General features: G+C 39.0%; 2 protein-coding genes across 14 annotated transcripts in view; both read left to right on the forward strand.

Moving 5' to 3' along the window:
* The window catches only part of LOC133713816 (cyclic nucleotide-gated ion channel 1-like), a 29,636-nt gene extending 20,751 nt beyond the window's left edge, over window positions 1–8,885 (forward strand). For all 4 annotated transcript variants that reach the window (XM_062139843.1, XM_062139842.1, XM_062139844.1 and 1 more), the window contains 2 exons: window positions 7,730–8,101; window positions 8,182–8,885. In XM_062139843.1, coding sequence (XP_061995827.1) covers window positions 7,730–8,101; window positions 8,182–8,703 — 894 coding nt within the window. In that variant the 3' untranslated portion in view covers window positions 8,704–8,885. The remainder of the gene's footprint in view (window positions 1–7,729; window positions 8,102–8,181) is intronic.
* On the forward strand, window positions 1,290–4,316 carry LOC133717405 (autophagy-related protein 18b-like). 10 transcript variants are annotated; one of them, XR_009849605.1, is made up of 8 exons: window positions 1,290–1,800; window positions 2,147–2,220; window positions 2,305–2,378; window positions 2,521–2,630; window positions 3,066–3,150; window positions 3,345–3,628; window positions 3,706–3,788; window positions 4,042–4,316. XR_009849605.1 is itself a non-coding variant. In XM_062144112.1 (5 exons), the coding sequence occupies exons 1-5, from the start codon at window positions 1,598–1,600 to the stop codon at window positions 3,076–3,078; spliced, it is 474 nt and encodes a 157-aa protein (XP_062000096.1). In that variant the 5' UTR covers window positions 1,290–1,597; the 3' UTR covers window positions 3,079–4,316. The 10 variants fall into 10 exon arrangements, 1 of the variants encoding a protein (XP_062000096.1); XR_009849604.1 differs by having other exon boundaries at window positions 3,345–3,414; window positions 3,581–3,628; window positions 3,706–4,316; XR_009849600.1 differs by having other exon boundaries at window positions 3,345–3,414.
* Window positions 8,886–16,768: the final 7,883 nt, after the last annotated feature.

The following is a 16,768-nucleotide window of genomic DNA, read 5'->3' on the forward strand; positions in this document are numbered from 1 at the left end:
TCTAATATGCCTCTTCTTGGGACAAGAAGAGCTTTTAACCGGCGCACCAACCACTGCTTTTCATCACGCAACTCCTGACTGCCCGGTAAACCCAGAATCTCTTCCAACCTACTCCTTATTGCAGTCATTTCATGATTCCTACCACCAAAAGTATGTCTCTGGCAATGATCAAGTCCCATGCTTGTATGCTGAATTTTTTTTTTTGTCACACAAAACATCGGTTATCCCTGCACTGCCTTCTCCCAGCTCTCTTTCACTACGGCATCACAAGTCTCATTCTGAAACCAAAAGCTTTCAAAATGAAACCGACGAATACGCTGATGTGGTGAAATTTTTTTAGCACTCACCTAAAGTAGTAATGGAATATGGTCAGATGTACTTGGAGGGAGATGTTGAACCCTGGAATGTGGGAATAAATCCAACCAAGTCTGCGTTGCAGTAGCTCTGTCCAATCTCACCTTCATCACCGAATTGCTCCATGTAAATGGAACACCAAAGGACCCCAAATCAATTAGATCAGTGTAGTTCAAGGCGTCCCTAAAGCCCTGCATTTGGCCTTTTGATCTTGGCCAACCTCCCAAATTCTCAGGAGTTTAGGTCTTCACTAAAATAACCAATGATGATCCACGGCAGCGCGTCTTCATCACCCAATACCTTAAGCAAATTCCATGACTGAATGCGTTCAACCGCTGCGGGATTACTGTAAAATCTAGTCAATCTCCACCACGGCCCTTCATTGCCATTGCGGACCTCGATGTCAATAAATCGGTCCGACTTTGATCGAACCCGGACCTAGACATCATCGTTCCAAAACAAAGCCAGGCCGCCAGACTGGCCGACCGTCCTCGTACTAAGCTCAAACTCCGACCCCGAAAAACCCAGATTGCGATGCAGGCCGGCAAACCCTTCCTCAGACCTTATCTTCGTTTCGCGCAAAAACACCATCGACCGACGTTTCTGAGTGAGTGATCACACCCTTCCAAGCTAACCTTGTATTGTCATTGTATATTCCCCTACAGTTCCAACTGATCAAATTCATCATTGATCAGAAGAAATTTTCTAGAAAGTAGACCCTAGATTCCTTCCCCAACCCTAGCAGACGATGCCGTCTAGGTTTTTTTTTTTTTTTTTAATAGAAGTTGATTGTTATTCAATAAATCAACAGCAAATTGGCCATAGCTTACAAAGCTTACATAAGCAGTCCGGCAAGAAAATCCGGTAAAACCTATCCAATCTAAAGCAAACTAATTAAAATCAATGGGAAGCTCACATTTAAGCAAGCCTCACTACTACAGAAATGGGCTTTGTAGACACCCAACTAAAAGATACAAAGACAGTTTTTTATTTAACTGTCCTTATAACTTAATAAGGACGTCGCGTTTTAATTTTTTACAATCTTCCGTGTTTTTCCCTTAAGCGCAGTGTAGTAGCGGAAGTCTAGGTCGTCATTTCTGAAACCACAACAAAAAAGATAAAACACTATTCACTCCCTAGAAAATCACTCTCGCGTTCTGCTCTCTCTCTCTCCCCTCAAATCTCTTCTGTCTCTCCTCCCAAATCTTTCCTTTGCCTGGCCTCCTCCATCTTCGATATCACCATGACCTTGGACACCACCATCGGCCTATTCGATGTCCTCCAACACGCCAAGTATCCCGATAACACTGTGTTCAACCTCATCACTACGCACCATCGCCGGGACGACCTCCACCACTTCGACTGTAACCTCGTGAAGGGCAAGATCTCATACTCCGGCGTTGACCAGCCTCTCAGCTATGCGCGAATCCAGCTGCCTAATCTATGGTATCCATCTGATTTAGGGTTTCTAATCCATGTTATAGAATTTGTTTTTTAATTCATGATTGTATGATAATTTCAGCTGTTTGGATTGCAAATTTGAGTTATGGGTTTCGTCATTCTTGTTTCTTATTCTTAAATTGAGGTCTGATTCATTCAATTTTGACTTGAGATGGCTTGTTTTCAAGATTTTGTCAGTTTGTCAGTTTTGCTTCAAATCTGGGTTCTTCTATAATATATTCTACTATAAATGGATTCTAAGGGAGCTAATATTGAATTTGAATTTTAATATTTTTAAAAGATTGTGGGGCTTTCTATTTCTGAAAATTTGTATTTCTTTCGAATTCGGCAGTTGCTTTGCCATAGGCACAAAGGATGGCTTCAAAGTATTCAATTCTAATACAGGGAGACTCTGCTATGAACGAGGCAAGTTATCCAATTTATTTACTCCTTGTAATTTTTGGAATTAACAACTGTGGTTTACAATTTAATTAATTTATTTTTGGTTAGCTATTGGCGCTTTCGCTATTGTTGAAATGCTATTTAGCTCTAGTCTTCTTGCCATTGTTGGAGCTGGTGAAGAGGTATGTTATTTTTGCATCAATTTTTTTATCAGTAGAATCTGTTTCTTTTGAAAATAAGTATGTATGTTGTTTCACTTCTAGCACCAAATATTTACTTATGGTTTACTCTTTTATTAATCATATGACATTCTCACTGCCACAGCCATCTTTATCTCCGCGTCGTCTCTGTTTGTTCAATACAACAATTGGAACTGCTCTTCGAGAATTGAACTTTTTGACTTCAATACTTTCCGTTCGTATGAATAGGAAAAGGTAAACCATTTGACTGGTAATGATCTTTTGCTACCAGTTTTTCTTGGTTATCAAAATATCCTTTGCATTGATGTTTAATGCTTATCCATTCTTTTACTTGTTAACAAAATATGCGTTTCTAGTCTAGATAGTTGCCATATTTTGCATTTTGGCTCTTGTTGACAACTGTTAGGACTTTTGCTATTTAGTAATTAACCTTTCCCAGGAGTATCATGGTTATCCTGCTCCATCTTTTTATGAAATAATGGATTATTTCCAATTACTTGTTTTATACGTTTTTCTTCCCTTTATGGTTCTTCGACATGCATCAATGAGAACGTATAGATTATGTGTCTCTGCAGAGTACTTGCACTTCTAGAGTTCCCTCTTTTACAGGAATTTGATGTTCACCACTTTGTACTAAAATGTGTCTACTTTGGTTTCTGTATCTTGCAGCTCCCTGCTATAATTTCTCTAGGCTTAACTTGAGTAATCCCTCCCCTTGTCTCTTACTCAAGATCAAATAATGCATTTGTTTCAGGTAATGTTTCTTTCCAGACTTATTTTCAATTTTTCATATACCTTGTCTTCTATTTAACAATAAACAATTATGTTCCTTCCTACAGTATTTGTATATTAGCAAACATAGTCATTTCTGTGCCCTTTGTTACGTCAACAGCAGCACTTAATTGGTAGTGTATTACTGTATAACAGATAATATGTTTCTTTTTTCAGATTTTAAACTATATAATTATGGATGGGAACTTGGTTTGCCCTGCAAAGATGGGAAGATCTGTAGCTGTAGGTAATCCAGAGCTCTTGTTTTTCTTAATAGGTCTATGCTTGTCTTATACTTGTTTTTGTGGATTGTGGATTCATGCTATGTTAGTTATATGTATATGGCCTATACGATGCGTTTATGAAAGTTGCATTTTGGGAATTTATTACTTATGTGACTTATCTTTGTTCAGTGGAAATAACTATTTGAATGCTTAGTGGCAACACATAGGAGCTTATAGGTGCCATGCAAAACTCATTATTACAATTTAGCCTTTTTACAAGATATATATGAAGAAACTTCTGCTTTTGCTTGCAGACATTTATAATCTAAGTGAGAAATCGTCTTTGGAGTTGAGACCATTCATTAAGGCTGTTTGAAAGTTGCAATGTTTTCACTAGGTATGTAACTATCTAAAGGCATGACTAATACTATTAGTTTTCTTGCTCGTTTGCTTTCTTATACTGAAGAAGTTAATCTGATTGCTTACTGCTTCTATCTTGTCCAGAAGTGCAATCTCCAGAAAACCTATTACAACTCATTTTTTATTTTACAGACTCTAAAACAACTTAAATTTACACTTGTTGGTACTTCAAAATGTGACATATTATCATCAACACTTATTTTTCTTTACTATTTTATTGATTTTTACAGTTCAAGAGTCGAGACGAATTCATGGACATCCACAATGAATACGCTGTGGGTTGAACTTGTATAGTTAGATTATTGTTAGTAGTTATTTATTGAATCGTTAGTTATTGCTTAATAACTTTGTGCTCATTGTATTGTATTTTAGTTATAATAGATACATTGGTCACTAGTCTTGTACTAAATTATGTATATTTTAATTTTTTTTTTGTGTCATGTAAAAGATACAAGGACGTCTTTTCTACGTCCTAATAGACATTAGATGACGTTTGTATGAGATACGAGGACGTTTTTCTTGTGTCCTTTTAGATATTAAATGACGTTTTTTTGAGTTATAATGACGTTTTTTTAGTGTCATTGTAGACATTAGAAGACGTTTGAAAATAGAAACAAGGACACTTTTTCAACGTCCTTGTAGACATTTAAGGACGTTTTTTGAACGTCCTAAAAGATGACTTACTATGACTCCTTGATAGATGACGTTTTTTTCGAGCGTCCTTAAAAGTTTTTAAGGACGTTTTTTGAATGTCCTTAAATCCATTTTTTGTAGTAGTGCCTGCCCAAGCATAAGAAAGTTTCGCCTCCTACGGAAAGAAATCATTCAACTAGCCCTCACTTTCCAATCACGTAATTGTGATACAAGCAAGAAACTAGAAACGTCATAGAAAACTCATAGAAACCTAATCACACTCAAACAGGCTTAAGACCCCAATCAGAGCAATTAAACAATAGCCAGCTCCTTCCCTGGCGAGTTGGAGCTGATATTTGCACCATCATTGTTACCTTCATCTTTCTCATTCCGCAAAGTACACTTATTCCTTCGTCCAACAGGACGGCCTTTTTTCTTTGGAGATGTCCCTAGCGAAATCGGAACCTCCACCAACTCACCAAGGTGAAATTCCGGAGGTATGAAAGCCAACCTAGGCTTAAAACTCTTCTTTTTCGCACCCAAGGTAAGATGTTTTTCTGAATTTAGCCCAACAGCAAGGCCATTTATATTGGCCCCATCAACAAAGTAGTCCGGCCCAGTCCTATGCAGCCCCGGCCCAATCCCATGCAGCCCCGGCCCAAGGCCATGCTGAGCAGTCCCAGTCAACCCACCGGTCAACCCTAATTCAAACTTAGGGTTTGCCGCCGAATTTTCCGGAACGCGTACAGAGCTCCTCGCGGCCTGCGAACCCGATCCTAGCACCAGCGTTCCAGCCACTTCAGCCACCCCAGAAACCTCTGGCGCACCTAGTCCCACTGTCACCAGCATCTCTGACCCAGCAACCAACCCAGAAACCGCCGCTTCCGACGCTGCCAACCCACCTGGATTTGCTTCCACCGCGCGGTCCGACACAGCTAGAGCCAGCGCAGCGCGCGCCTCCGCCTCCAATCTGCCATCACATATACCCCCACCATGACAGAAAAATCCACAAGCCGCACACAGCCCATGACATTTTTCATACTGGAGTTCCACCAACACCGAGACCGTCGGAGAGAATTGAAAGGTCCGCCGCGCCCAAATCCTCCGCCGAACGTCCTATACCACACGGATCCTCTGAATCGGATCCTTCCGCTGCACCGCCCCCTGATCAACCCCAACGAAGGAACCCAACGCTCGTCCAATTAGGGTTAAGGCCTTCTCGTTGCGCATAGCAATGCGCAACCCCTTCACCGCCACCCAAACCTGCAGGAGATGCAGCGGAGCCGCCCCGAGATCTGAAACGCCGTCATAGTCTGCTAGCAGCAACATAGAGTTGTTGTAGAACCATGGACCGCTTGAGAGAATCTGATTCTTCACCTCACTATCCTTGAATTGGAAGACAAAGATATCCTCCTCCTCCTGCCGGATCAGAACTCTCTCCTTCAACCCCCAAACGTTGGACATCGCCGCCGAGAATGACGGGATCACCACTGTCTTCTTGGATAAAAGCCAACCACAAAGGTAGAAGAATGAATCATGGATTGCATCCTCTCCTGCAACAAGGCTCACAATGGCCTCCTTAGAAAGTGCAGAAGGAGCCATCGTGTTCTCCTCCACCATCGCGCTGCAACTCGATCAAAGGTACGGCTAGGGCAGAGAAACCCTAGCAAAGCAAAGTCGACGTCAAAAAACTTTAAATTTGGCCCTCCATATATTTTTTTTTCCAAGATCTATATTGTTCACCAACCAATATTAATGTGTAAGAGATGCAAGAATCAAGCATAATCCCACAAATCCTGATGCCGTCTAGGTTTCGTTAAATATTAATTGTTACAATTTGTTCGGATTTTACATTTAACAGATTTTATTAGATTTTATTAGATAGTATGCCTTGAAAAAATGACGAGAGCTCTCCTCTCTCTCGCTTGGCGGCGGCAGACCCTAGTTCTAGGGTTTTGCTCGTTGAATTTTAATGCCTCCGATGAGTTTCCTACTCCTCGTGAAGCATGTATGTCGCCCTCCTCGAGGTCGTTCTTCCTCTCTGTTCAACCTATGGGTAGTGGCATTCGTTCCATGTTGAATTGCCTTTCGAATTGCGGCGGTGTTCGAGGGGAGTCTGGTCTGGGCTTGAAAATCTCTCGTCGGAGGAGGCTTTTCTCAGATCTGGGTTTGAGTGAGGCGATTCACATTTGGGACCCTGGACCTGTCTCTTCTCTTTTTCGGGGCAGAAAGAGTTGCCCTGATGGTTCCGGAGACGGAGGAGGACGACGACTGAAGGCTTTCGTCGTTGGCGGGAGGTTGGATCCGATCCGACTTGGTAGGTTTGTCTGGGCTCGTGGATTTCGGCGAATGGCCTCGGAGTGGTGTGCTCTGTCATTCCGGCGGGCCGCTCGTTCTTCTGGCAGTGGACGTCTCTCTTCCTCCGGAGATTCAGCAGCGCGGGTCGGGTGGCGCTGGCGAAAGAATGGGATCATGGGCTTGGGAGGCTTGGGAGGCTTGGGTGCCCAAAGTAAGTTCAATTGGGCCTGGGCCTGGGTCTGGGCTTGTTGGTGGGGCTCTACAAGTGAGTGGGCTTTCTCTAGGCCTACGCACTCGTGGGCTCGTGTTTGGGACCCAGGGGGTTGGTGCTGCTTAATCTGGGCTCTAGTTCAATTTTGGATTGGAGCCTCGGTTTCATGGTTCTTGTTCTTGAGAGTTCGATTGCTAACGTCCGAGTTTTTGACACCCTTGGTCGCCTTCGTTCTCTCGGGAGCCTCACCTTGCTCTCTTGAGGTGTATCTCCCAAGCTATGGTTACGATCCTGGTTACGGTTACTACTACAGTTTCGCTGCTGAATTGATATATGCAGTGCAGTTCTTGGCTTTTCGGCTTCTAGTCATGTTCGAAACACATTTAGTCATACCCTGGTTACTTTTCAACATTAGATGCGCTTGTGCATCCTGTTTTGGTTCATTGCTTTTTTTTCGATGCTTTTACATCGCTCCATGTACTTTTAGTTTCACTTAATAAAGTTTGTCGTCTTCCTCTCAAAAAAAAAAAAAATATGTCTTGTTAATGTAAGGGGTATGGTACGTTTTTTCACTTACTCTGATCAAGCAGCAGGGTTTTTAACGAGACTACATTTGCTATTAAGCTGTATCTAACCAGTTATTAATGAAATTTTCAATTTGATAAAATAAATGAAAATATAATTGAGATTAAAATCTCCAAAATTGTCTTTCTGGGTCATGCGTTAAGAACCCAACTAGCTTGGAGAATGAACTTGCTTTGCTCGTTGTGAAACAGATAATGTTGCAGTACGACGAAGAGAGACGGACGACGCTATTGAGATCCAAGAAAGCTTTGAAAGTGTGGATGCACAGAAATGGTGTCCCTAAAAATTTGCGGGAGGAAATTATGAGAAGTATGGTGAAAAAAGTGGAAGGCAAAGACGGTAATACAGATCTAACAGAAATGGCGTCCCTGGAAGTGTGGTTGAACAGGAATGGTGTCCCTGAGAATTTGAGGGAGGAAATTATGAGAAGTATGGTAGAAAAAGTGGAAGGCAAAGACGGTAATACGGAGAATCTAACTGATCTGGGAAATCTATTCTCCATTCTTCCTTCTGAAACCCAAAAAACTCTGAAGCGTGATCTCTGCATGAGTACGCTAACCAAAGTATGTACCTCAATCAAGTAGAACATTAATTTTTCAATGTAAGCTGGCTAATTGAGAGATGCATGCACGTTCTTGTGTAGGTACCACGCCTTAAAGGCCTTAAAGATATGGATGTGAAGGTGTTAGAAATGATGTGCGACTATCTGAAGCCAGTGGTGTTCACTGAAAATAGCTGGGTTGTTAAGATCGACGAACAGCTTGATCGCATGCTACTCATCACAAAAGGCACTATGTTGATCTACCCACCTAATACTAGTACTGATGCTACTCTTCGAGCTGCAAGAGTAACAGATACCGGTTCTTCATCGATGATCCGCAAACCCTCCCTTAAGAAAGGTGATATTTATGGAGATGAAGAACTTTTGAGTTGGGCATCATCGCCCGACATGCATGTAACTTTTGCGAATCTTCCTATCTCGAAAGAAAATGTCAAATGCCATTCGAAAGTGGAAGGCTTTGCTCTCACAGCCAATGACTTGAAGAAAGTAATCTCGAAATTACACTATAATCCCTTTAGTTATGATGCGGGGGTGCCACAATTGGGTACGGTGGGTGGTGATCATAAGGAGTCTGATCAAGACTCGGAACAATCAGATGGCTAATGAAACCATAAATATAATGCTGTGAATCCACCAACTAGTATTTGCATAGTGCAGCAGTGGCGCCTTTTGTTTTTTTTTTTCCCCTTCTTTATGGTCAGTACTGCGGAGCTTTTGTGTATGCTTGTGTAGTTGTGTGCATGGTTTGTAACTCAGGAGTGACGACATATTAAGAGAGCACTCGATCTTCTTCTTTCTTCCGAATAAAATAAAATGCATTGATAGAAAGTCATACTGTCATAGTACGACCGGATGACCAAAATAGTCTATCCTTGATCTAAACACACTTGGGGCATGTTTGTTTCACGGGACTACAATGCCTCACCTTAATTTCTATGAGAGTCCTAGACTTCTCTAGCCTGGCTTATGCTAAACTAATACTTGATCCATGTTTGGTGCTCCGTAGGACTAAGGACTACAACAGAAGAACGAACAGTTAATAAGGAAGAACACCAGGAGAATGATTGGTGGAGTAGAAAAAGAACAAAGAACCAACTGATCGATTAAGGAGTAACCAAGCCTTGATGAACTATCCAAAAAACATAGAGATAGATCCCAACTTATATGAAATTTTTGAAAACAAAACATATGGTTTGGCTTGGCAACCAATCCCCCAATCTTTCTCTGCTCTCCCATACTTTATCACGTAACACTACAACCAGTTTGAACAATTTGCCAAATATCAGACCAAACTCAAATACCAAAAGCAAAAATCAAAATCAAACTTAAATTCATAAATATGTCTTCTTTGTCCAGCTCTTGCTTTAATGGTTCTGTACTCCGACTCTCTTTTCTTGTTTCTTCTCATAATCTAAATCAGAGGTCTTTATTGCGACTGACTAGGAACCCAAATCGAATTTGCAGTAATCGGATTGCATGCAAGAACTCAAATTTCTGGTGAGTAATTAGCCTTTGAACAAAAAAAACATTTCTTAAACCCAGAAGAAAAAAAAGATAGAAGAGAAAAGCAAAAACGTGAAATTGATCACAATTCTTACCAGGTCAAGCTACTCAGACACCAAAATGATCAAAATCTTAGCAGATCAAGCTACCCAGACACCAAAAAGATAGAGAGAGAAATAGCATAACCAATGAACCAGAAACCCAAATGATGAGAAGTAACTTATGAGAAATAACAAATTGATGACAAGAAATTGAAAACCCAAACGATGTAGACGGAGCTAAATTGCAGGTAAGGAGGTGAGAATAATGAGGCGAGGCTGAAGCGAAGAATGGAGCTTCCACAGTCCGATGATTTTTGGGCTCACTATGGAAGAAGGTGTTGAGTCTATTTTTGGGACTCCATAGTTTCATTTAACGGAGTCCTAGGTGATGCCAAACACGGAATAGGTCTGTTAATATGAGATAAGCCAGTCCAATCCCATATAACAAACGTCCCCTTAAGGTAAGAAACAGAATTGCATTTTAATACTGTCCGATTATATATATATATAGGGAAATTACTGGTCTCCCCTTTAACTTTTGGTGCGTCGACAGTTCAGTCCTTGTTATTCCAATTTTAACAGATAACTCCCCAAACATTCAAATTTCACACAATTTGATCCAAAATTACCATTTTACCCCTCACTTACTTTTTTCACACACACACACACACACACACACATATATATATATATATATATATATATATATATATATATATATATATATATACATATATATATATACACACACACACACATATACATTATATATATACACACACATATGTATAAAATTATACATATATTTATATATCTACATATACATATACATATACATATACATATACATATACATATACATACATATATATATATATATAGATACACACACACACATTAGATATATAAAAGTTGTGAATTTTTTTTATAATATGAAACATAAACATAGTATATAGACTTACCAAATACATAAACACATTAGATATATATGTATACATACATATACATACATATATATATATACATATACATACATATATATATATATAGATACACACACACACATTAGATATATAAAAGTTGTGAATTTTTTTTATAATATGAAACATAAACATAGTATATAGACTTACCAAATACATAAACACATTATATATATATATATATATATATATATATATGCATATGTGTATGTATATATCTGCATATGTATATGTACACACACACATATATACATATAAATATATATAAAAAGAGAGAGAGAAGAATAAAAATATACACACACATATACATACATATATACATACATACATACATATATACTCACACACACACACACACACACACACACATATATATATAAAGAGAGAGAGAGAAGAATAAAAAATATATATACATACACACACACACATATATATACATATGTATAAAAGAGAGAGAGAGAAGAATAAAAAAACAAAAAAAAATAAGTGAGGGGTAAAATGGTAATTTTGGATCAAATTGTGTGAAATTTGAATGTTTGGGGAGTTATCTGTTAAAATTGGAATAACAGGGACTGAACTGTCGACGCACCAAAAGTTAAAGGGGGGACCAGTAATTTTCCCTATATATATATATATATATATATATGGGAGAATTCCACAAATGGTCACTCAACTATGACTCATTCGACACTTTGGTCACTGAAGTTTCAAATATATCACTTTGGTCACTCAACTATTACACTGTCAATCACTTAAGTCACCCAAAGAGTATTTTTTATAATTTTTTTTAATGAAAAAAATTAACAAAGTGACTTAAGTGATTGACAATGTAATAGTTGAGTGACCAAAGTGATATATTTGAAACTTCAGTGACCAAAGTGTCGAATGAGTCATAGTTGAGTGACCATTTGTGAAATTTTCCCTATATATATATATATATATATATATATATATATATTTTATTTTTTTTTGAGAATATACTGTCCGATTATTTTCACCATGTACAAATGTATAAATAATCAAAGTTGTCACAAAAGTTGTCACAAGTTTTGTTTTTCTATTATTTGTTGTATGACTATTTTGCCCTCTAGCGTAAGTTTATATATAAAGGACATGTATGTAAAAATTATGATTTTAAAGTCTCTTCTCTTAAACAAAAGTGTAGAAAATTAAAGAAGACGCTTTATTCATGGGCAAAGACCTCTCATGAAAAAGGATATTTTTTTTCTGGCAAATGAGAAATCGGCAAGCCTGTCATAGAAAAATAAAAATAAAGGAAGATTTGTTTATCAGCATAAGCCCCGCAACAAATCACCAAAAAGGAACACAGCTGGCAGATGAACAATTCGTCAATAAAAACCTCCCTAAAATTCTCTAGTAACACTACCTAAAATTCTCTTATTTTCTTCAAAGATATATCTGAAAGTTTTTAATTAGCTAATAATTTTTGAAGCTCAAGAAATGTTACATTAATAGGAAATGACATTTGTGACATAATGTGGTTCCAAAAAAAAAAAATGGTTCCATAATGTGAGTTATTCCATATAGCTAACCACTTTTTTTTTTTTTGTTGGTCGTAATTACGTCCATTCCATGCCAGTTAGCTATATGGAATAACTCACATTATGGAGATCACATGTTTAAGTCCTACTGGTATCATAAGATGGGTGGGAGGATGGTGAAAAAAAATTATCACTTCTACCAATATATATATATATATATAGATTTCATATGGAACTGAACTAGAAATCCCTAGTAAAAAGGTCTAAACTACTTCAATGTTACAAATGTTATCTATCGTATTGATGTTCTACTGTTCTAGTGATGGTTAATATGAAATTTGTATGGCTTCCGTTTTATTGTTTTGATTATGGGTATGTTGATGACAGTGTTTAGGTTTGTGGAACAACCTCACAGCAATGAGAAAAATCTGGATCAAAAGACCAAAGTTAAGTTCCAAATTATGAGTCTGAAGGTCAAAGCTGAAACGGACTATGCTCCTGAGCTGGTAAATATACTGCTCCTGCCTCTTTATGCTCTCTGTGGCTTGTTAAGTGTTCTGTGGATACACTTTTGGGAAATTTGAGCGCCAATTTACAATTGGTTGTTTGTTGCCTACTCTATGTTCATTTAACTGACCCTTTGTTGATACAGTTTGATGAGCAAAAGGATCAAAGTAGCAGTTGAGCGAATTTTGCAGGTTGTATATTTAGATGCAGAGCACCCTACTCTTGTAAGTTGAAATCTGACTTGTTTAATAGTGCTTGAGTTTTCTTTTTATTGAGAATATTCTAATGATGATAGTGTTGTTTCAGGCTCATGTTGGAGAAGGCCTTGTAATTGATGAATGGGTATAACTATCACCTCTGATCTGTATATTTTAATAGAATGAGCTAAACTTTTCATGTTCTTCTAATTGAGAACTTCTCCTAATAAAGTGCATGGTTTCTGCACATTGATTTCTTTAGTTACCAGACCAGATCACCTTCTAATTTTGTCAGTCATGTTCTTGCACAGGATATGATGAAACACAAGGGATGCCTATAGGGGGCCACAAGAAATCTCTTTCCTTAATTACGAGTCAGGAATTTGTCTTCCTTTCACAACTTGATTTTAGCCATTCCATGGTATGTTGATTACTGCTTTTATATTTTGTGGTTGTTGAATGAAGATTAAAATCTTAATCATTTGATGGCTACTAATTCAGGCTCATGTTGCATTCCACTGTGCTGAACCATAGCTTACTTGCTGCTTATGGGTCGGGCCACAAGTTATGGTAAGTGCTTCAAAGTTAATTTATTTAATCCCTGTTTGCAACTCGTATTTGTTTGCTTTTGTTTTGTTTGCAACTCGTATTTGATTTGTAGGTGTTGAAAACTGTAGGGTTTGTGGATGTGAAGCAAGCTGATCCTTAAGGCGACATTCTGATATGGGGACTTTCCAAATGGGAGCAAATGTGGGCAGATTCCAATGACCTTGATTTTTTAATGTTAATGATTTGCTCTTTTAATTTTTTTATTGATAAGGCTCCAACGGCCTTGATTCTCAGTTTCCAGAGTGATTTGTTTTAAGAAGATGGACAATTGGACATTATTCAGGACTCAAAATAGACTAAATATATTAAAATATATGTAAATGGTTATATTTGCGGATCAAATAGACTAAATATATTTAAATATATATAAATGATTAAAAAAATAAAATAAACCGAGCTTCAACATAACCGAACCGGTCGGTTCGGTTGTCGGTTCTGAACTCTCAAAAATAAAAAATCAAACCGAACTGAACCAAAGTTCAAGTTCAGTTTGGTTCTCGGTTTCGGCTCAAAACCGAACCGAATGAAACCGAACCCACCCCTAAACTCTGTGTTTCGGGCTCAGGTTAGGCCTCCTACAGCCAAGCCCATTTTGCTTTCCCGGATTTCTATGCCAGGAAAGAGTTTTTAGCACAACCATTTCCTAAAATTTGGATCATTCGACATTTTGGTTATGCATATTCTAAAATTATCACATTGGTACCTCAAAATTAATCTCTGACATACTTTTGGTACTCTATGTTAATAACACCGTTAACTCCTCCTTTTTGACAAGAGCAATTTTGCCTTTCCATGTCCCATATTAGTTAGGGAAAATTTTGAGAAGAGTACATCAACTTTAAGGCGACTATGCATTTATGTACATCAACTCTAAGGCGACTATGCATTTATGTACACAAAGTTACAAATTATAAACTTTAGTACATGAATTTCTAACCCTGACCAACTATTTGTACATGCCATGACTAACACCGTTACTCAATGTGCCACCTAGCATAATTTGAGGGGTAATTTGGCTCTTTTCATTTGTACTCTGGGCACCTAGCTCTCTTTCTCTCCCTTACTCTGGGCACCCATCTCTCTCTCTCTCTCTCTCTCACTTGCACCTGAAGAACGAGTTTTGTCAAATCCAAAACCAATCTCTTCCCTTTACTGCTACTCGAATCCATGCTCAGATTCCGACTTGCCAGCGGCAAAGTGGGCAAATCCAAATCCGACGCCATTACTTCCCTCATAATCGAATCAAACTCAGCTTGGAAGCAATGGGAGGGGAAATCTCCACCATCCGAGACCTACCCAGTTCCATTAATCCTCTCGACGTCGCATCTCAATCTATTCAAGAACAAAAGCGCCTTAGATTGATTGAGATCTTGATCAAAAATGCCAAAGATCACAAAAGGGTCAGCCATTGAGAAGATATAGGTTCGCTTTCTAACAGTGTGGGTGTACAAGGAATGGTGCGGTGGGGATTTCTCGATGCATTTCTGAGCAAGGGCTCCGATTTCGGGCTTTTTCGCAATCTTGCCGATCTTCTGGGCAAGGCAGGCGTAGTAGATCAGACTTGGATTAGAAATCATTGATCCTTAGAGAAAAAACCAAAACTTGAGGATCGAATCGAAAATTCTAGGGGCTCGAAAAATTGGGGGTTTTTTTTTTTTATCTAGAATCTAAGCATTTCGAATTGGGATATTAGGTAAGGAGATTGATGTTGGGAATTTAGGCATCTGATTCAGGGAAAACAAGGGTTGTAAATCAGGGTTGTTGTGTCAATATAATTTGGTTTATGGTGATCGGAGTTTGACTGCTGAGAGCACGTGATCGAGTTCATCTTTTCTGGGCCAGAGTTTTTTGGGTCTGGGTTGGGGTTTATCTTTTCTATGTAAAAACTCTATTCTACCCTTCTTTTTTTGGATAATGGCATATAAAAAGTTGGTCGGGTTTATAAGTTCGTGTACTAAAGTTTAGAATTTGTAACTTTATGTATAGAAATTCATAATTGGCCTAATTTCATGTACTGTTTCTAAAATTTTCCCTATTAGTTAATTAGTAGTTATCCCAATTACTTTTCATTTTGCATATACAAGTACTACTTATGCTTTGTTTTTTTCTTACTTTTAGTTAGTACTGAGTGACTAATTATCTCGATCAAGATGGTGATGAGTTTTGTGACGGGGGGAGAGAAAGAGGGCAAGGCGAAAATATCTTGGCAAAAAAGAGGAGTTAACGGTGTTATTTTCGGAGGGTACTAAAAATATGTCAGGGATTAATTTTGAGGTATCAATGTGATTGTAATACCCCGAAAATTCGTAATTAATTCCTAAATGCTTCGGGAATTATTTAAGAGTTCGTTGATACGATTTCGTGGTTCGTGGATGGAGCGGAAGTATTTCAGACGATTATTTATTCGAAAAGTATGGTTTTAGGGGGGGTGCGAAGGTTGACTTTTCATACGTTAGGATTCTGTGAAAACTTCCTTCACAAAAGTCGTAGATCACGTCGATACGAGTTCGTGCATATGTGGAATGTGAAAATAAGAGTTTGTATGAATAAGTTATGAAGATTTGAAGTTTGTGGATTTTTCTATAAATATAGAAAAAATCCGGATTTATTCAGAAATCCAGAAATTTTCCCATTTTCCGTTTCAGCCCCCGATTCTCTCCGTTCTCTCTCCTCTCCCACGCAGCCAACCCAGTCGACCCGGCCCGACGCCAGCGGCGCCGTCCCGCGTTCTGCGGCCACGACCCGGCTCTTCCCGCGTTCGCCGCGAGCCGCCCAGACGCCCCGTGGCGTCGCTTTGTTCCGTCGCAGCCTCGAGGGCTAGATCGAAGCCCTCCACCGAGCCCCAAACCCGACCCGGCCGGTTCTTCTCCACGCCGGCGTTGCACGGGCCGATCCTCCCCGGTTTTGGGTTGTCTTCCTCCTCCTGATAATCCACATATAAGCCTTGCATCACGATTTTGAGTGTGGAGCGAAAGATCAAGGTTTGAAGTTTTCAACGTCCCTGATTCGATCTAGGATCTGATTAGACGCATGAGATTGATCCACCTTCCAGGCTTGATCTAGGACGATCTAGACCGAATCTCACTTAGCTCCAGGTATAAAAGTGGCTCATCCCTTCATTTTGAACAAGTTTGTAGTTGATGACTTTGGCATCGGAGGTGGTTGATCCGGCGTTGACCGCCGTGGTTTACCACAATCTGAACCACCGCTTGTGGCGGCGCGTGGTGGCGTGTCTGGCCTTATTTTTGTGTTCTGTTTTCAGTTTATCCATCTACACATCGATACGGTCGTTTTGATATATTATAAGGTTATTTTAGAGAAAGTTGATG

This window comes from Rosa rugosa, chromosome 6, assembly GCF_958449725.1.
Source record: "Rosa rugosa chromosome 6, drRosRugo1.1, whole genome shotgun sequence".
NCBI lineage: Eukaryota > Viridiplantae > Streptophyta > Magnoliopsida > Rosales > Rosaceae > Rosa > Rosa rugosa.

Coding starts and splice junctions, on each gene's coding strand:
- LOC133717405 (XM_062144112.1), top strand. CDS start 1,598: ATGACCTTGGACACCACCATCGGCCTATTCGATGTCCTCCAACACGCC. Junction 2,221..2,304: donor GAGACTCTGCTATGAACGAG/GCAAGTTATCCA, acceptor ATTTTTGGTTAG/CTATTGGCGCTTTCGCTATT. Junction 2,379..2,520: donor TTGTTGGAGCTGGTGAAGAG/GTATGTTATTTT, acceptor TCACTGCCACAG/CCATCTTTATCTCCGCGTCG.